At 35.6% G+C, this 17,971-nt stretch overlaps 1 protein-coding gene and 1 pseudogene across 1 annotated transcript; one reads left to right on the forward strand and one right to left on the reverse strand.

Moving 5' to 3' along the window:
* Positions 1-4,500: 4,500 nt before the first annotated feature.
* Positions 4,501-5,010, reverse strand: LOC114165548 (zinc transporter 5-like). The gene has a single exon (XM_028050143.1). The coding sequence runs from the start codon at positions 5,008-5,010 to the stop codon at positions 4,501-4,503; it is 510 nt and encodes a 169-aa protein (XP_027905944.1).
* A 4,609-nt stretch (positions 5,011-9,619) lies between these two features.
* Positions 9,620-11,422, forward strand: LOC114165549 (annotated as a pseudogene).
* The last annotated feature ends 6,549 nt before the right edge of the window (positions 11,423-17,971 follow it).

Consider the following 17,971-nt stretch of genomic DNA (forward strand, 5'->3'; position numbering starts at 1 on the left):
GGAGACTGGCGCCTGGCGGCGTGAGACGGGTGCGCCAGGCGGTGGCGACGAGTGGCGCCTAGCGGCAGGGCGGAGTCTGCTAGGCGGTGACGGTGTAGTGATGATTCTGTAGGCGAATGGCGCCTGGCGGTGTGTGATGCCCGCCAGGCGGTCTGGACCTAGTGTTTGCTTGGCGACGTGAGATGCACGCCAAGTGGTTTTGGTTCAGTGATGGTGCGCGAGGAAAGGTTTCTACACAACTTTAGGTGATGTTCATGATGCGAGGCTTTGGCTGGGGGTCCAGTTACGAGTGTAACCCGTATTGGAGTAACACGTGACCACTCTAGGTTGTAGCCTGGTGGTTTAGGATTGTACGGCGAGGTTCGGGTGATTGCCCTCTTCAGAGTATTCTGATAGAGTTTTGGTAGTCTGGAATAGCTACAAACTTTATGTTTGTTTCGGGGAGCTCCACTTGGTGTCACGGTGAGATGCTGTGACAAGGTTATTCCCACGTGTGGACTATCAGGTGGTGGCCTGTAGTCGGAGGGGCAAGTAGACACTCGTGCAACAAAGATCGATCATTGTTCTCACCTAAAGGGTATAGAAATGATAAACGTCTAAATGTAAGTGCTGGAAGTGGAGAATAAAGGAAAAAGGGAGAAGAATACTAATCTGGGGTTTTAATGTTGCGATGTTGTAATTAATATTATATTTGTTTGGTTTTATTTAAATGAGCTCACCCTATATGTGTGTGTGTGGCGATGATCATGTAACTTGTTACATGGGAGCGGATGTTAATGCAGGTGAGCAGGTGGATACGTAGAGACAGAGTGGGGATCACGACGGGATTATTTATTCAGTTTTATTATGATTTTCTTTTGTAATTTTTATTGTTTGGTTTTGTAATAACTGAATAGTACGATTTTAATTACTACGGAAGCAATGTTGAACTTTTAATTTCCCCGCATTTTTGGGAAATTGCGAGAATAAATGCGATGTTTTATAAATCTTATTTCTTATTTATTTTTAAATAGTAATTTCCGGCTAGGATGTTACACTTTATATCATTCATAGACGATTACTCAAGATATGCATACTTATTTCTTATTCATGAAAAGTCACAGTCTTTGGATGTGTTCAAATCTTTTAAAGTTGAAGTTGAAAATCAACTCAACAAAAGAATTAAGTCTGTTAGATCTGACCATGGTGGTGAGTACTATGGCAGATATGATGGATCAAGTGAACAACGTCTAGGACCTTTTGCCAGGTACCTAGAGGAGTGTGGAATTGTCCCACAATACACCATGCCGGGATCACCCAGTATGAATGGTGTAGCTGAGAGACGAAACCGAACTCTTAAGGATATGGTAAGGAGTATGATTTTTCATTCCACCTTACCAGAGTCACTCTGGGGAGAGGCACTAAAGACTGCAACTTATATTCTAAACAAAGTACCAACTACTAAAACACCTTATGAGCTTTGGATTGGGCGAAAGCCTAGTCTAAAGCATTTTCATGTGTGGGGTTGTCCAGCTGAGGCAAGGCCTTATAAGCCAAAAGAAAAGAAATTGGACTCCCGAACAATAAGTAGTTACTTTATTGGTTATTCTGATAGATCCAGGGGATATAAATTTTATGATCCCATATTAAAGACAATTTTTGAGACAGGGACTGCTACATTCTTTGAGGATATTGAGTTTGGGGGGAAGAATCAGATTAAGAAATTTGTTTTGGAGGAAGAATTGGTAATAATTCCAGAACCGATTCAAACAATTACTTTTGATGAAGTAAGTTCGGAACCTCCACAAAACATTGCTGATGAACCCCATACTCAAGATGATTTGGTTGCTCGTGAAGAACAAACTCAAGATCCTCAACAACCTATGCTTCATGAGCCAGCACCTTTGCGGAGATCCATGAGAGAAAGGAGAAGTGCCATTTCAGATGATTATGTTGTATTTCTCCAAGAAAATGAAGATCCTAACAATGGTGTGATGGAAGATGATCCAATCACCGTCCGTCAAGCCATACAGGATCCTAATTCAGAAAAATGGATTGAAGCAATGAGGGAAGGGTATAAATCCATGCAAGACAATAAGGTTTGGGAACTTGTCCCATTACCAGAAGGTGTGAAACCCATTGGTTGTAAATGGTTATTTAAGACCAAACGAGATTCTAACGGTAATGTGGAGATGTATAAGGCTCGTCTTGTAGCTAAGGGATTTACTCAAAAAGAAGGGATTGACTTTAAAGAGACTTTTTCTCCAGTTTCATCAAAAGACTCTTTTAGGACAATTATGGCTCTTGTTGCACATTATGATTTGGAGCTTCATCAAATGGATGTCAAAACGGTGTTTCTCAATGGTGACATTGATGAGACGATCTATATGGTGCAACCAGAAAATTTTGTGTCGGGAGACCCAAAGAATATGGTTTGCAAATTGACTAAATCCATTTATGGATTAAAACAAGCATCCCGTCAATGGTACCATAAATTTCATCAAGTAATTCTCTCATTTGGCTTCGAGATGAATCTTGTTAATGATTGTGTGTATCACAAATTTAAGGGGAGCAAGTTTATTTTCCTGGTCTTGTATGTTGATGACATTCTGTTTGCCACTAATGATATAGGCATATTGCACGAAACTAAGAAATTTCTGTCAAAGAATTTTGAAATGAAAGATCTTGGTGACGCCTCCTTTGTATTAGGAATTCAGATACATCACGATCGATCTCAGGGTATTCTAGGATTATCACAAAGGAGCTATATCGATAAAGTTCTTAAAAGGTTTAGCATGCATGAATGTAAATTCGGGGATACTTCAGTTGCTAAGGGAGACAAGTTCAGTCTCAATCAGTGCCCAAAGGGAAATTTGGAAATTGAGAAAATGTAGAAGGTTCCTTATGCGTCAGCTGTAGGGAGTTTGATGTATGTCCAAGTATGCATGCGTCCAGACATAGCATACATAGTTGGGGTTCTAGGCAGATACTTAAGCAATCCAGGAATGGACCATTGGAAAGCAACAAAGAGGGTCATGAGATATTTAAAGAGAACAAGAGGTTATATGCTCACATACAGGAGGTCAGATCAGTTGGAGATCACTGGGTTTTCTGACTCAGATTTTGTAGGATGTCAAGATAGCTTAAAATCTACTTCAGGTTACATTTTTATGTTGGCAGGTGGTGCGATTTCTTGGCGTAGTGTTAAGCAAACCCTTACAGCTTCATCCACCATGGCAGCAGAATTTGTAGCATGCTATGAGGCATCTAATCACGGGATATGGCTGAAAATTTTTGTCACAAGGCTAAAAATTGTGGAAAGCATTGAAAGACCACTGAAGTTATATTATGACAATAAATCAGCTGTATTGTATTCCAACAACAATAAGAGCTCGACTAAGTCGAAGCACATCGACATTAAGTTCCTAGTTGTTAAAGAAAGAGTACAGAGTGGACAGATTTCCATAGAACATTTAGGGACAAATTCCATGATTGCAGATCCTCTAACTAAAGGACTTCCACCCAAGGTCTTTCATGAGCATGTTGCTCACATGGGTGTTTTACAGTTTGAGGAATCTGAGGTTTAGTGGGAGATAGTCATTTTTATATGTTTTATGTTCTATGTTTAATTTCTTGTATGCATACATTAAACTTTCAGACATATTTGGTTATTTATATATGTGGTTTTAATTTTACACTTTGTACATTGAGTTTTTATATTGATCTCATTAAGTTAAAATTTGGACCAGTTGAAAATAGATGTGTATATACAGATCACCTTCACATAATTTTTCATGCTACACATTTCATGATGAATCCATGTCATTTGGTTGTGTCAGGATTAGTGATCATTGTTGGTTTTAGTTGCGATTGATGCAATGAAAAACTGGTTTAGTTCTACATATTGATATAATCAATGGATGGGACTTTTGGAGTATGCTCGAGTAATATAATGGCAATTTTAAGCTCATAAAGTTTAACATATATATAAGGTTGTAAGGACATATATATTTGTGACCAGTGAGAGATTGTTAGTAATTAGTAATTTTGGGTCATGCATATATATGATACATAATTAAATGTGTTAGGGCCATTATTTATAAAGCCAAATAATAAAGTGATCTGACTAAATTAAAGATTTGGCTAAAGGCATATGTCATGAAAATAAATATTTTGTAGAGACGAGTTAGTAATTTCTAATTTGATGAGGGGCCAAATTAGAAATACTAAAACTTAAGTAATTTAGTTATAAATGGTCGTGGTCCCCTTCTGAGAGCACACACAGAGTCATAACGTACTCTTCCTGTTCCTTTCTCCGTATCCCCATCAAGAGAGAAAACTAAAGGGAAATAAAAGTGCTATACAGGAGGAAGATCACTGTATCATTATTGCTCTCTAATATTATCGTTATGGCCAATTCAGGTACGCTTCCGTTTACTTTTACAGCATGATTATCAGTGTAGGATATTGTTTATGATTGATTGTTAGAATCAATAATAGAATCATATTCTGCGTTTATGCTTACACCACATGCCCCTCGTACCCTGTCTCTCTCTCCACATCTTCACTCTCAGTCTGTACTCCATTGGAATGGTGTTTCTGAAAATAAGCAGTGGCATATGTATCCAGCATGAGAGTCCCCATGGCAGTGCACATTGCAACAAAGCCAGTGAAAGGAAAATCTCCCCATGGATGCTCCTTCAAGCAAGGTGAGGTCAGATTCTCAAAAGCATCGGGTAACACGTGGATGAACCCAGTTGCCAGAATTACGCCCGCTGCAAGAGCCTTTATCAAGACGAAAATATTTTTCTCGGGACTTAAAGCGGGTATCACTCTTCTCAGAAGAGGAATACACACTCCAATTGCACTCGCTATTAAGATCGATACCAAAGCTATTATTTTGTATCTCAAAGATTTAGCTGTGTTACGATCTTCGTTTTCTCCCTCACATTCTGCTGCAACTATTGGAACTACGATCAAAAAGACGAGAATAAAAGAAGAAAACAAATAGTTTATCTTGACTCTATCCATTGTCACCAACAAGAAGAATAAGAGAAATTAGAAGGAAGAGAAAAATAGAAGTAGAATGGAGAAAAAACTTTGAAGGATTGTTTAAATAGAAAACGGTGTTGTCAAAGTAAGTAGTTTTTGTGCAGAATCAAACTAACCCACTTTCTAACTTATAGCTAAAATTAAGTGATTATGAAGCAAGATGATTTTTGGCAAAGAGACACTACACTTTCTTAATATCTTTTAGAAATTTACTGGTTATTTTTTTACATACTTTATTCTTTGCATGTCATATAACTTGTTTTCTTGTTTTCTTAGGTAATGTCTTATTAATAACAGGATCATGTGGAATCTCATCATTGATAACTGATATATCTCCTTTTTTGGTACTTTCTTTTTCTTATTTGATGTTTGGATGCACTTTCTTGGTTCTCCAAATTTTATTGTTATATTATGCAATTTTATTGTTGCTTCAATTGATTCGCTTGTTCTCTGCAAGTAAAACTCCTGTTTCACCAAAGATAAGTGCCGAGATTAGAAAAAGAGAGAATATAATATTTGACTATCTAGCATTATTTTTTTAGTTTAATTTAGTGCCAAACTGTTTGTTTTTTTTTTTTATCGGCAAATAATTAAATTAAATTAATAATAGAGCACTTGAGGGGTGCTCTAGCCCATTTACAAAAAGATGAGAAAAAGATGCACTGCATCTCCAAAACTATGTTTCTACAATGATCTGACAGAACAATTAAACTGGACTTTCAATGTTAGAACTATGTCTTCCCAACGTCAATCTGGGTAGAAATCATAAGATTAGCCACCCATATCGCACCTTCCTTGGCCAATCTACAAGATCACAGAAAGTGAATACAAAACCAGGTATGCATGGTTCATTGCGCTCCCGAGACTATGTTCTCTTGGTTGTTACAGAGTAACCAAAGAGGTGTGCAAAATCACTGATGAAGAGCTCATTGCTTTAGACATGGGAATCCTTTTCATGCTCACCTGACAACTTAAACACAGAAAGCATCATATCATAGAGATTTTAAACACATAATAGGAGCGAAGTACCAGTCATTATATGAAAACTTTACAAAAGGAATTTTATGTTTCAACCAAGCCCAAGCGTTAACTTGAGCAAGACTAAAAATCTCTTCAGTGTCAACTTTCTTTTGCTTAAAGATCACCTCATTCCTATGTCTCCAAATTTTCCCAACTATAGCCAGCCACATTCCTTTCCACATTGTGTTTTGCCTAGTGTTCAAGCTACTCATGTGAAAGTGTTGAAAGTGTATCCTAGCTTGGTTGTGATGCACTGAGCTCACCCCTATCCAGCTATCACACATTTTCCATACCTTTTGAGACATTGCACAAGAGAAAAATAGGTGTGATGCACTCTCTTCACAATCTAGGCAAAACTCACACAAAGAGTGTTGTAATTGGACTCCTTTCACCGATAATTTATCCTTTGTCGGTAACTTATCCAAGAGTAGCCTCCACCCAAATAATTGTGCCTTCGGAATCACTCTTATACTCCATAACTCTATGAACACCTTGTCGCTTTCCCCTTCGGAGCTACCCATCAACTTCATATATGCAGACCTTACAGTGTATGCTCCTTTTGCGGTTTCCTTCCAACTCCAAGTATCCAGATTCCCTTTCCTAAATGTACGACTATTAATTAGCTGATAGAGTTGTGCTTCCATAGCTTGCTCCCAAACAAGTCTTTGTCTCCTCCAAACCAATTCCCAAACCCATGTGTTGTCGACCCAATGTCCTACTCTAGCTATGGGACTTTGTTTACTTTCTGAGATTAGATATAACCTATGGAACCTTGAGCTAAGTGGTGCATCCCCCACCCAAAGATCTTTCCAAAATAGTACTTTGTCTCCTTCTCCTATCATCCAGTCTTTACAGTACTTTGAAATAGTTTTTAAAAGAATAGCTTGTTAAAAATAATTACATGGGATGTTTAAGTAGATTGATTGTTTATATCATGACAAAAATAAGGAGAGAAAAGATAGAACAACCACGAAAAAAATTTATACTAGTTTTTTATTTCTTAAAATCAACATTCAGTTTCTTCTAACAAACTGACAGCTAGAGAATCTTTTCTACTGTGTCTCAAAGATTTACAATAATTACAAAAATATTTGGAAAATCTGAACTCTAAGACAAGAAAAACACTTAAGTAAAGTTATACACCACTTGTATCAAACACAAGAACACTTTAATAACGAGTTTCAGCAAATAACACAACACAAATTCATAATTCAGTAATCAGATTGAATACACCTGTTCAATTTTAATCTTCCTTCATATTGCTAAGCCAAAATCCATGAAATTGATTCCAAACTTTATAAACATTAGTTGTTCCCTTCAATATGCTTTAAGAATGCTTTTTCTGAATCTATCCTAGAATTCAATTGTTGAACTTTATTATGATAGAATACTAGTTTTTGTGTTTAAAAACCTGTTATGAGAATATTAATCAATTCTATTATTTTTCTAATTGATTAGGTCTCTAATCTATTAGATTATTAGTTTAACCGATTAATTCATATGTTTTTCGGCTAACTTTTAAGTTTTCGAATTCATAATAGTATGAACAAGTTAAGATGATTTTGTGTGTTTCTACTTTGGCCTAATTCTAACCTACCTTAATTTATATCCTAACCATAAGAAGATATACATGACATAGTGCATTTTTCCTATCTCAGGGACATCATAATAACACACAACTCTGCCACACATATATACAAATTACAATTCTAGCTCAATGCTATAGTGACAATAAAAATGTCGAAGATCCTTTGCCGAATGTGGAATTAGCAACAAAGACAATTGTTTTGTGATCAACTTGCCAGAAATTTTTGACAGGCAAACTTGTATAATTCATTAGTTTCGGCCACAAGTTCATTCCTTTCCACCTAGAAAACAACTACAATATCAATAAATAACTTTCAAATAATTCAATTCCATTCATTTATGACATTGAATAGCAATACAACGTAACTACAAGAAAAAAAAATCCCAAAACAAATCCATTTTGTCATATTAACATAAATGCAAAGCGTGGTTTAAATAACAAAAAAGTCAACTAAAGTAAGTGAATTTAATAAAACTTATACTAGTAACAAATTATATACAACCATAACATAAAAATATAAAAAACATAAAACCATAAGAATAACAAAAAAAACCATAAGAATAACAAAAAAACCATAAACATAATGAAAAAGCAAACTTGCCATGGAAAGTAAAACCTAAACAGAACAACACTGTAATCACACACCCAATGAATAAAATAAAACCATACACCCAATTCCAGTCATAAATGAAATTAAGGAAGACATCAACATAACTACCAAAAAGAATCACAAAATGAAACCATTATAGTGTATCAACACAACAACAATGTTACCTTAAACCCTAAAAAATGAAACAGAACCACATACCCTAAAAAAATGAACTTATTAGGAAAAACATCAACCACAATACTGAAGTATAATCCACAAAGCTCTACTACATACATAACACAATCAAAAAATAACTCCAAAATAAAAATGAAATAGAACCACAAACCCTCAATAAATGAACTTCTCAACAAACACCACAATCACAATGAAGATATACAATCCAAAAACCTACGCACAGGATATAATACACAATATATACCAACAAAGCACAACTCCAAACTAAATAAAAAAATGTAACAGAGCCTTTAACCCTCAAAATCAACTTAATATAGGTATAAATACACAACACAAAACCTAAAAAATCAACTCCAAGAAAAATAAAACAAAAACACAAACCTTAAAAAATCAACTTCTAACGAAAACAAAAAACCACAATGCAGATGTACAACAAATACCAAGGCCACAATTATTTTTACAAACATTTTATAAAATCGTCTATCTCTACTTTTTTTTTCCTATTTATCAACCGTTATTCTCTCATCTTTTCTAATATATTTCACTTTATTTTTCATAAATATAATTTTATTTTATATATTAACTTAATAACATTACAATATCATCACTTACTAATATAATATCACACATATTTAAAAAATGTATACACACAAACACGATAACGCCTGTTTTTACACTAGTTATTTTAAGATATTTTGCTTTAGGACAAGTGTCAAAAGTGTAGACATAGGTCATTTAGAAATTTCACCACTACATTGTTTTACCATATTTATAGTTGAATATTAGTGAATGTAAGTCAGTCGAAACTACCAACGTTGGTAAATTCTAATCAAGTCATCAAATCTAGGGGTGGCAATTAGGCCTGGCTCGGTGGGCCAGCCTGTAGGCCCGCACAAAATACGCGGGGTAGGCCTAGAAGTTGAACCCGCAAGTCCAGCCCGTCCCGCATAAGCCCATGACCCAAACTGGCTGGCCTGCGATCCACACGGGCAGGCCCGCACGCCTGCATCAAAAAATGATTTAATTATGTCTTTGGTCCCATTTTTATAACAAAATCTCAATTTGGTCCCGTTATTTTTTTTTTATCTCAATTTGCTCCCTGTTTTGAGAATTTTGATCTCAATTTAGTCCTTTCTGTTAGTGGTACAGTAACAAAGTGTCTTTATTGGTGTAGTTTTTCATCCATATGACATATGATGAACCCAGTTGGCAGCATAGGTAAAAAATATGATGTCCAACCTCATTTTTTTTTTCTTGTAATGCATGCGTAATAATTAACAAATATATTATGAATCTTGTTTTAATTTTTATTATTTGACTTGTATGTATTAATATTCTATATAGGGATCACATATTTTTATCATAGAATAATTAATTTTTTAACATTAAAATTAAACAGTTAATTTTATATACCATCAAATTAGCTATACTAGATTTACTAGCGAAAATTAATGAAATATAGATTATCTAACATAGATTTACTAAGTTAGATATAGATTAACAGTTGCTATATATAAAATAAACTGTACAATCTTCGGTGATAAAAATAATATACACAATAAATATATATATATATATATATATATATATATATACTATTTTTATTATATTAATAATATATATATATATATATATTTTAAAGACGGCCGTTTATTGTTTCAAAAAATCTTGAATTCGTCATTAATTAAATTAGAATTAAAATTTTAAAAGATATAATTACTAAAAAAAAATTTATGATGAATAAGTTATAGTTAAAAATTAATTATAAAAAATATATAATATAAAAAATTACATGTATAGGAAAATATTGTTCTATAAAAATAAGATTTGACATTCAAATAAGTAGAAGAGTTGAATAATTTTATCTTATTCAATTATTGAAGATAGCACATGAAAAATAAGTAGAAATCAATAGTTTGTGTTTTATTTCCACCGTTTCTTCACTAAATAATACAAAAACATATAAGAATTGAGAGTTCCTCCTTCCCCGACACCCCCCACTTCCGAACCCTCTCTTTCCGTCGACATCCCTCTCAATGCCGCCGCCAACACCTCCCTCCGCCTCTTCCTCCCGCACCCTCCGCCCCCCGAAAAACTCCCCCTCATCATCCACATCCACGGCGGCGGATTCATCCTCTTCCACCCCTCCTCCGTCATCTCCCACCACTTCTGCACCTCTCTCGCCGCCTCTCTCCCTGCCGTCATCGCCTCCGTGGACTACCGCCTCAGCCCCGAACACCGCCTCCCGGCCGCCTACGACGACGCCCTCGACGCCCTCCTCTGGGCCCAGGCCCATCCCTGGCTCCGCGACCACGTGGACTTCTCCAAGTGCTTCCTCTTGGGAAGCAGCGCGGGGGAAACATCGCCTACTTCGCAGCGCTCTGTGCACTCGACCACGATCTCTCCCCTCTCAAAATCCTCGGCATCTTTATGAACGTGCCCTATTTCAGTGGGTCCCAGCGCTCCGACTCTGAACTCCGTCTCGTTAACGATCGTATCTTGCCGTTACCCGCTAACGACCTCATGTGGTCCCTCTCACTTCCCGAGGGCGCGGATCGCGACCACGTGTACTGCAATCCGACAGCGGCGGAGTCCGCTTACGGGAACAAGATCGGACGGCTGCCGGCGTGTTTCATAAACGGGTACGGTGGAGATCCCTTGGTGGACAAGCAGAAGGAATTCGCGAAGATTTTGGAGGCGCGTGGCGTGCGCGTGGAGAAACGGTTCGTGGAGGATGGTTACCATGCTGTGGAGATCTTTGATGAAACTAAGGCTCTCGCGTTGGCCCAAAATATTAAGAACTTCGTCCTCTCTCTTACTTCTGAATTCTCTAATTGACTCTTTCATCGTTTCTTCTTCCTATTTGATGTTTCCATTTATTATTTTAAAAGGCAAGTTAGTTTGAATGTGGTAGAGAATGCCAAATTTAGGGTTTTTGTGCTTGAAAAATAAAGGTGTGTAATTAATGTGATGAAAGTAATTGAATAAGTGTTTTTATATGTGTTTAAAAAATAATTTAATATAAATTTTTTGTTTAATTTATGAGATTTTGGAAGGTAACGTTGAAAAGAAAAAATGTGTGGACAAAGTAATTAATATAAGTAGTGGTAGATTTATTATTTATATAAACATTATATATCACTTTACAGACATTTATGAAAATAAATATAATTTATTAAATTTAATTCATCTAATATAATAATTTAAATTAAAATAAAAATTGAAAGAATTTTCATTAAGTTCAATTTAAGCTAAATTCATCTACCAAAAGAGAAGGAAGAAAAGAATGAATATGGTGTAACAATATAATAATTTTTTACGATTTATATATCAATTTTAACTCTTTAGAACGTTAGGTGACATTGTTTTTGTGGAAACATGGGATTAGGTTATTTTTTAACGTTATAGGACAACTTTTCCCTACACAACTTAATATGTGAATTAATGGAGACAAGAAAGTAGAGCAGGTTAGTTGTTGCAATAACGAAAGATGGTTGAGCGTAGAAGACTAAATTTGATTTTCTATTGTTTTTTTCTTTTCATTCATTTAGGAACCATATGATGCGAGATGTATAAATTATTCTTTTCTGGTGCACTCGCATACTATCTGTGTGGACAGTTTCTCCCGACATCCTATCAAATTTCTTTTTACACTTCGTCATTTTATTTTTGAAATTTATTAAATTCATTTGGAAATGTTTTTCTGGCTACAAAAGAAATTCCAGAAATAAAATTCAAAATGATGTACAGTAAGAAACTACCGAATGTGTGGTGTGGTGTCATCAACCGGAGATAACCCAAATCAAAAAAAGGCTTTTAGTTTCTGTTCCTGAGGCCCAAGGTTTGATTTGGTATGCTCTCTGTTACAAGGCCGAAATTTACATTTGTGTTCGTCATTTACTTCCTGCACCTGCATATTATTGTCTGCACTCCCGAAATTTAAAAAATGAGACTTGTATCCTTGATTGTGTATTTCAATTGTGATTTCCGGAGTACCTACAATGGAAAGCCTCCAAAAGAGAGCAAATATGATGAATTAATAACCGAACATTGAAGATTTGAAGTTGCAATCCAATAACATTTAAAACGAGGATTTGTCCAATCTTAAATTATTTTATTTCAATGTTAGTTCAACATTAGGTTAAATGCTAAATTACACATTTGAGTAATGAAAATGAGTAAAAATCACATTCTCTATCATCCCTCATCATTATCCCTTACACCCATAATTATCACAGCAATTGACAACCATTAGAAAGGGATATCAAATTCTCAAACATATTAGAACTTAAAGGATTTATACAAGAGAAATGATATAATTACACATTTTTCTTACCACTTTTCTTACCACCTGATGTGGCGTAAGATATTTAATTTACAATTTTTTTTTAATATAATTGAAATATGAAATGAAAATGCAAAAGTTTTGGTTACGCACTCGCGCGTGTTGGGCACTTGCCATTCATCACAGAACCCTCGTCTCTTTTCATTTTGATTTTTCAAAAACGGTCTCTCCTCTGCTCTAACTCTTCCGCAAACCTCCCCAGAAAACATTCCCCGCACACACCTCTCCTCCATCGTGAAAATCCATCACAGACCCCTATCTCATTTGAATGTTAAAACCCCAAACTGCTCTTCGAAAAACCCTATCCCATTTTAATCTTCAAACTCTTCCCCCTATCCCAAATCCCTTTGAACCAATTGTTCCCCATACCTCTAAACCAACTGTTCCTGAAACCTCCCCAGAAAACCCTTCACGGACACACCTCTCCTTTCATTGTTGAATCCCTCAACCCGTAGCAGTTCTTCGAAAGACAATAAACCCCAAATCCATTTCCCCTCCCCCTCGACACCACTATCTCTTTTCTCGACACACGCATTCAGAAACCGACGAACGTCGAGGCGAATGTGAGATGCAAGAAGAGCGATTTTGGAACCTACTCGTCGCCCTGATTTTGTTGTCATTGGTTCAGAGGTTTAGAGGGATTTGGGATAGGGGGAAGATTTTGAAGAATAAAATGGGATAGGGTTTTTCGAAGAGCAGTTTGGGGTTTCAACATTCAAAGGAGAGAGGAATCTGTGATGGATTTTCACGGTGGAGGAGAGGTGTGTGCGGGGAGGGTTTTCTGGGGGGTTTGCAGAAGAGTTGGAGCAGAGGAGAGACTATTTTTGAAAAATCAAAATGAAAAGAGACGAGGGTTCTGTGATGAATGGCAAGTGCCCAACACACGCGAGTGCATAACCAAACCTTCTGCATTGTATTTCATTTTTCAATTAAATTAAAAAAAAATTGAAAATTAAATATCTCACGCCACATCAAGTGGTAAGAAAAATGTGTCATTGTATCATTTCTCACGGTAATAATTCTCCAACATACATAAATGAAATATGTATTCAAATATAAAGTTTGAATAACCAAAATAGATATATATTGAAAACAATGAAAAAACTGCTATTGAAATTATATTTGAGTTCACTTATTACAGCCATTAACACAAAAATCATATTCCAAAACTTCTTAAACCACAAAACGAACAACTTCTTTGCGGTCATCATTATATAGTGGGCAAAAAACAATTGCATTGTATCAATTGCACAAATCAATAAACAATTGCACAAAACAATAGACAACCAACAGAAGCTAAGCGTGCAAAAAAAAGTAGTTCAAAAAGGAGAAACATTGAACCTTCTCACCAACGACACCAACGACAGCAAAATCAGGGCGACGAGTAGGTTCCAAAATCTCTCTTTTTGCACCTCACATTCGCCTCGACGTTCGTCGGTGTCGCACTTCGTGTGTCGAGAAAGGAGATAGTGGTGTCGAGGGGGAGGGGAAAGGGATTTTGGGTTTATGGTCTTTTAAAGAACTGCTACGGGTTGGGGGATTCAACAATGAAAGGATAGGTGCTTTCAAGAAGGGTTTTCTGAGGAGGTTTCGGGAACATTTGGTTCAGAGGAATGGGGAATAGTTGGTTCAAAGGGATTTGGGATAGGGGGAAGATTTTGAAGATTAAAATGGGATAGGGTTTTTCGAAGAATAGTTTAGGGTTTCAACATTCAAAGGAGAGAGTGGTCTGTGATGGATATTCATGGTGGAGGAGAGGTGTGTGCGGGGAGGGTTTTCAAGGGAGGTTTGCAGAAGAGTTGGAGTAGAGGAGAGACCATTTTTGAAAAATAAAATGAAAAGAGACGAGGGTTCTGTGATAAATGGCAAGTGCCCAACACACGTGAGTGCATAATCAAACCTTCTGCATTGTCATTTCATTTTTCAATTAAATTAAAAAAAATGAAAATGAAATATCTCACGCTACATCAGGTGGTAAGAAAAAGGTGTCATTGTATCATTTCTCACAGTAATAATTCTCCAACATACATAAATGAAATATGTATTCAAATATAAAGTTTGAATGACCAAAATAGATATATATTGAAAACAATGAATACAACTGCTATTGAAATTATATTTGAGTTCACTTATTGCAGCCATTAACACAAAAATCATATTCCAAAACTTCTTAAACAACAAAAACGAACAACTTCTTTGCGGTCATCATTATATAGTGGGCACAAAACAATTGCATTGTATAATTGCACAAATCAATAAACAATTGCACAAAACAATAGATAACCAACAGAAGCTAAGCGTGCAAATAAAAGTAGTTCAAAAGGGAGAAACATTGAACATTCTCACCAACGACAGCAAAATCAGGGCGATGAGTAGGTTCCAATATCGCTCTTCTTGCACCTCACATTCGCCTCGACGTCCGTCGGTTTCGTAATGCGTGTGTCGAGAAAGGAGATAGTGGTGTCGAGGGGGAGGGGAAATGGATTTCGGGTTTATGGTCTTTCGAAGAACTGCTACGGGTTGGGGGATTCAACAATGAAAGGAGAGGTGTGTCCTGGAAGGGTTTTCTGGGGAGGTTTCGGGAACAGTTGGTTCAGATGGATTTGGGATAGGGGGAAGAGTTTGAAGATTAAAATGGGATAGGGTTTTCTGAAGAGCAGTTTGCGGTTTCAACATTCAAAGGAGATAGGGGCCTGTGATGGATTTTCACGGTGGAGGAGAGGTGTGTGCGGGGAGGGTTTTCTGGGGAGGTTTGCAGAAGAGTTGGAGTAGAGGAGAGACCGTTTTTGAAAAATCAAAATGAAAAGAGACGAGGGTTCTGTGATGAATGGCAAGTGCCCAACACACGCGAGTGCATAACCAAACCTTCTGCATTGTCATTTCATTTTTCAATTAAATTAAAAAAAATTGAAAATGAAATATCTCATGCCACATTAGGTGGTAAGAGAAGTGGTATGAAAAAGGGTCATTGTATCATTTCTCATGGTAATAATTCTCCAACATACATAAATGAAATATGTATTCAAATATAAAGTTTGAATAACCAAAATAGATACATATTGAAAACAATGAATACAATTGCTATTGAAATAATATTTGAGTTCACTTATTGCATCCATTAACACAAAAATCACATTCCAAAACTTCTTAAACCACAAAACGAACAACTTCTTTGCGATCATCACTATATGGTGGGCACAGAACAATTGCATTGTAACAATTGCACAAATCAATAAACAATTGCACAAATGAATAGACAACCAACAGAAGCTAAGCGTGTAAAAAAAGTAGTTCAAAAGGAAGAAACATTGAAACTTCTCACCAACGACAACAAAATCAGGGCGACGAGTAGGTTCCAAAATCGTTCTTTTTGCACCTCACATTCGCCTCAACATCCATCGGTTTCGCAATGCGTGTGTCGAGAAAGGAGATAATGGTGTCGAGAAAGGAGATAATGGTGTCGAGGATGAGGGGAAAGGGATTTGGGGTTTATGGTCTTTCAAAGAACTGCTATGAGTTGGGGGATTCAACAATGAAAAGAGAGGTCTGTCCAGGAAGGGTTTTCTGGGAGGTTTCGGGAACAGTTGGTTCAGAGGTATGGGGAACAGTTGATTCAGATGGATTTGGGATAGGGGAAGAGTTTGAAGATTAAAATGGGATAGGGTTTTTCGAAGAGCAGTTTGTGGTTTCAACATTCAAAGGAGAGAGGGGTCTGTGATGGATTTTCACGGTGGAGGAGAGATGTGTGCGGGGAGGGTTTTCTGGGGAGGTTTGCGGAAGAGTTGGGGCAGAGGAGAGACCGTTTTTGAAAAATCAAAATGAAAAGAGACGAGGGTTTTGTGATGAATGGCAAGTGCCCAACACGCGCAAGTGCATAACCAAACCTTCTGCATTGTCATTTCATTTTTCAATTAAATTAAATAAAAATTGAAAGGTGTCATTGTATCATTTCTCTTTATATAAAAAAAGAGAGTTAATGAATCAAACTGGTAGTGCAAAATTTGTCGTCTATTCCGAAATGTAGAGTAGATTTTCAGATTAAAACTTTTATAAAATTCAAACATTTTCAAAAGTTAAGAAAATTAATTCTAAATTAGTCAATTTAAAGTTTTCAATTCAAAAAATTGAAAAATATTAAAAATAAATAATTCATAAAAATAAAATAGAAATTATGAGAGTGCATGAAAAACTAGTACATGACTAGTGGGTGCTTATGGCTGAAGTTGCTGGAGGTTTTAACTCCTTTCCTTGTCTTCTTTATAAAGTTATTAAATGGAAAATATAACCACTAAGATATGATTAGCTGATACTTGCATGAAAAATATAAAATTGATAATTATTTGATATATCAAGTATTTTATAATAGGTTAAATTACTTTTTTGGTCCCTCTATTTGTCAAGAAATTTCAGTTTGGTTTTCAAGTTTTTCATTGTCTCAATTTGGTCCTCATTTTCTAAAAAATGATTCAATTTGGTCCTCACCGTTAACTTTGACCAAACGGTGTTAAAGTCAACGTCACGTGTCAATTTTTGGTTTTTTTGAATTTTTTTTATTTTTTACACGTGTCAATTCACAGTTGTGTCACATGTCAAAATGACTCAATTTGGTCCCTATATTTGTTTTTAGTTTCAATTTAGTCCCAATTTTTGTAAAAATGAAGCAATATTGTCCTTTTTAGATTGACACTCAATTTAATCTTTGTATACAATTTTAGTTTCTATCGCGCCTGTGTGTATGCATTTTTTAAATATGCATGTTATTATATTAGTAGGTGATAATATTGTAATGTTATTAAATTAATATATAAATTAAAATTATATATATTAAAAATGAAGTGAAATATATGATAACAGATGAAAGAATAATCATTAATAAATAAAGACGAAGAGAAGAAGTAAAGACATCTGATTTTATAAAAATCTTGTAAAAGTAATGGTCAATTTTTAAAAATTTAATAAATTATTATATTTAAAGGGTAAAATGGGTATTTTGAAATGTGGACACAAAAAGGGGAATCCCCTTTATATATTGTTATAGATTTGTAGAAATATTTTTAAAGTTAAACCCCAAACTTAATTTCAAAAATTAACAATTTTGTCATCATATATAAAGGCATCAAGTGTATCATATTATACAAACTTAGTGAAGATTAAAAATTAAATAACTTGTCACACATAAGTTTAGGAACTAAATTTCAAGTTT

The sequence above is a fragment of the Vigna unguiculata genome, chromosome 10 (genome assembly GCF_004118075.2).
Source record: "Vigna unguiculata cultivar IT97K-499-35 chromosome 10, ASM411807v1, whole genome shotgun sequence".
Lineage (NCBI taxonomy): Eukaryota > Viridiplantae > Streptophyta > Magnoliopsida > Fabales > Fabaceae > Vigna > Vigna unguiculata.

Coding starts and splice junctions, on each gene's coding strand:
- LOC114165548 (XM_028050143.1), bottom strand. CDS start 5,010: ATGGATAGAGTCAAGATAAACTATTTGTTTTCTTCTTTTATTCTCGTC.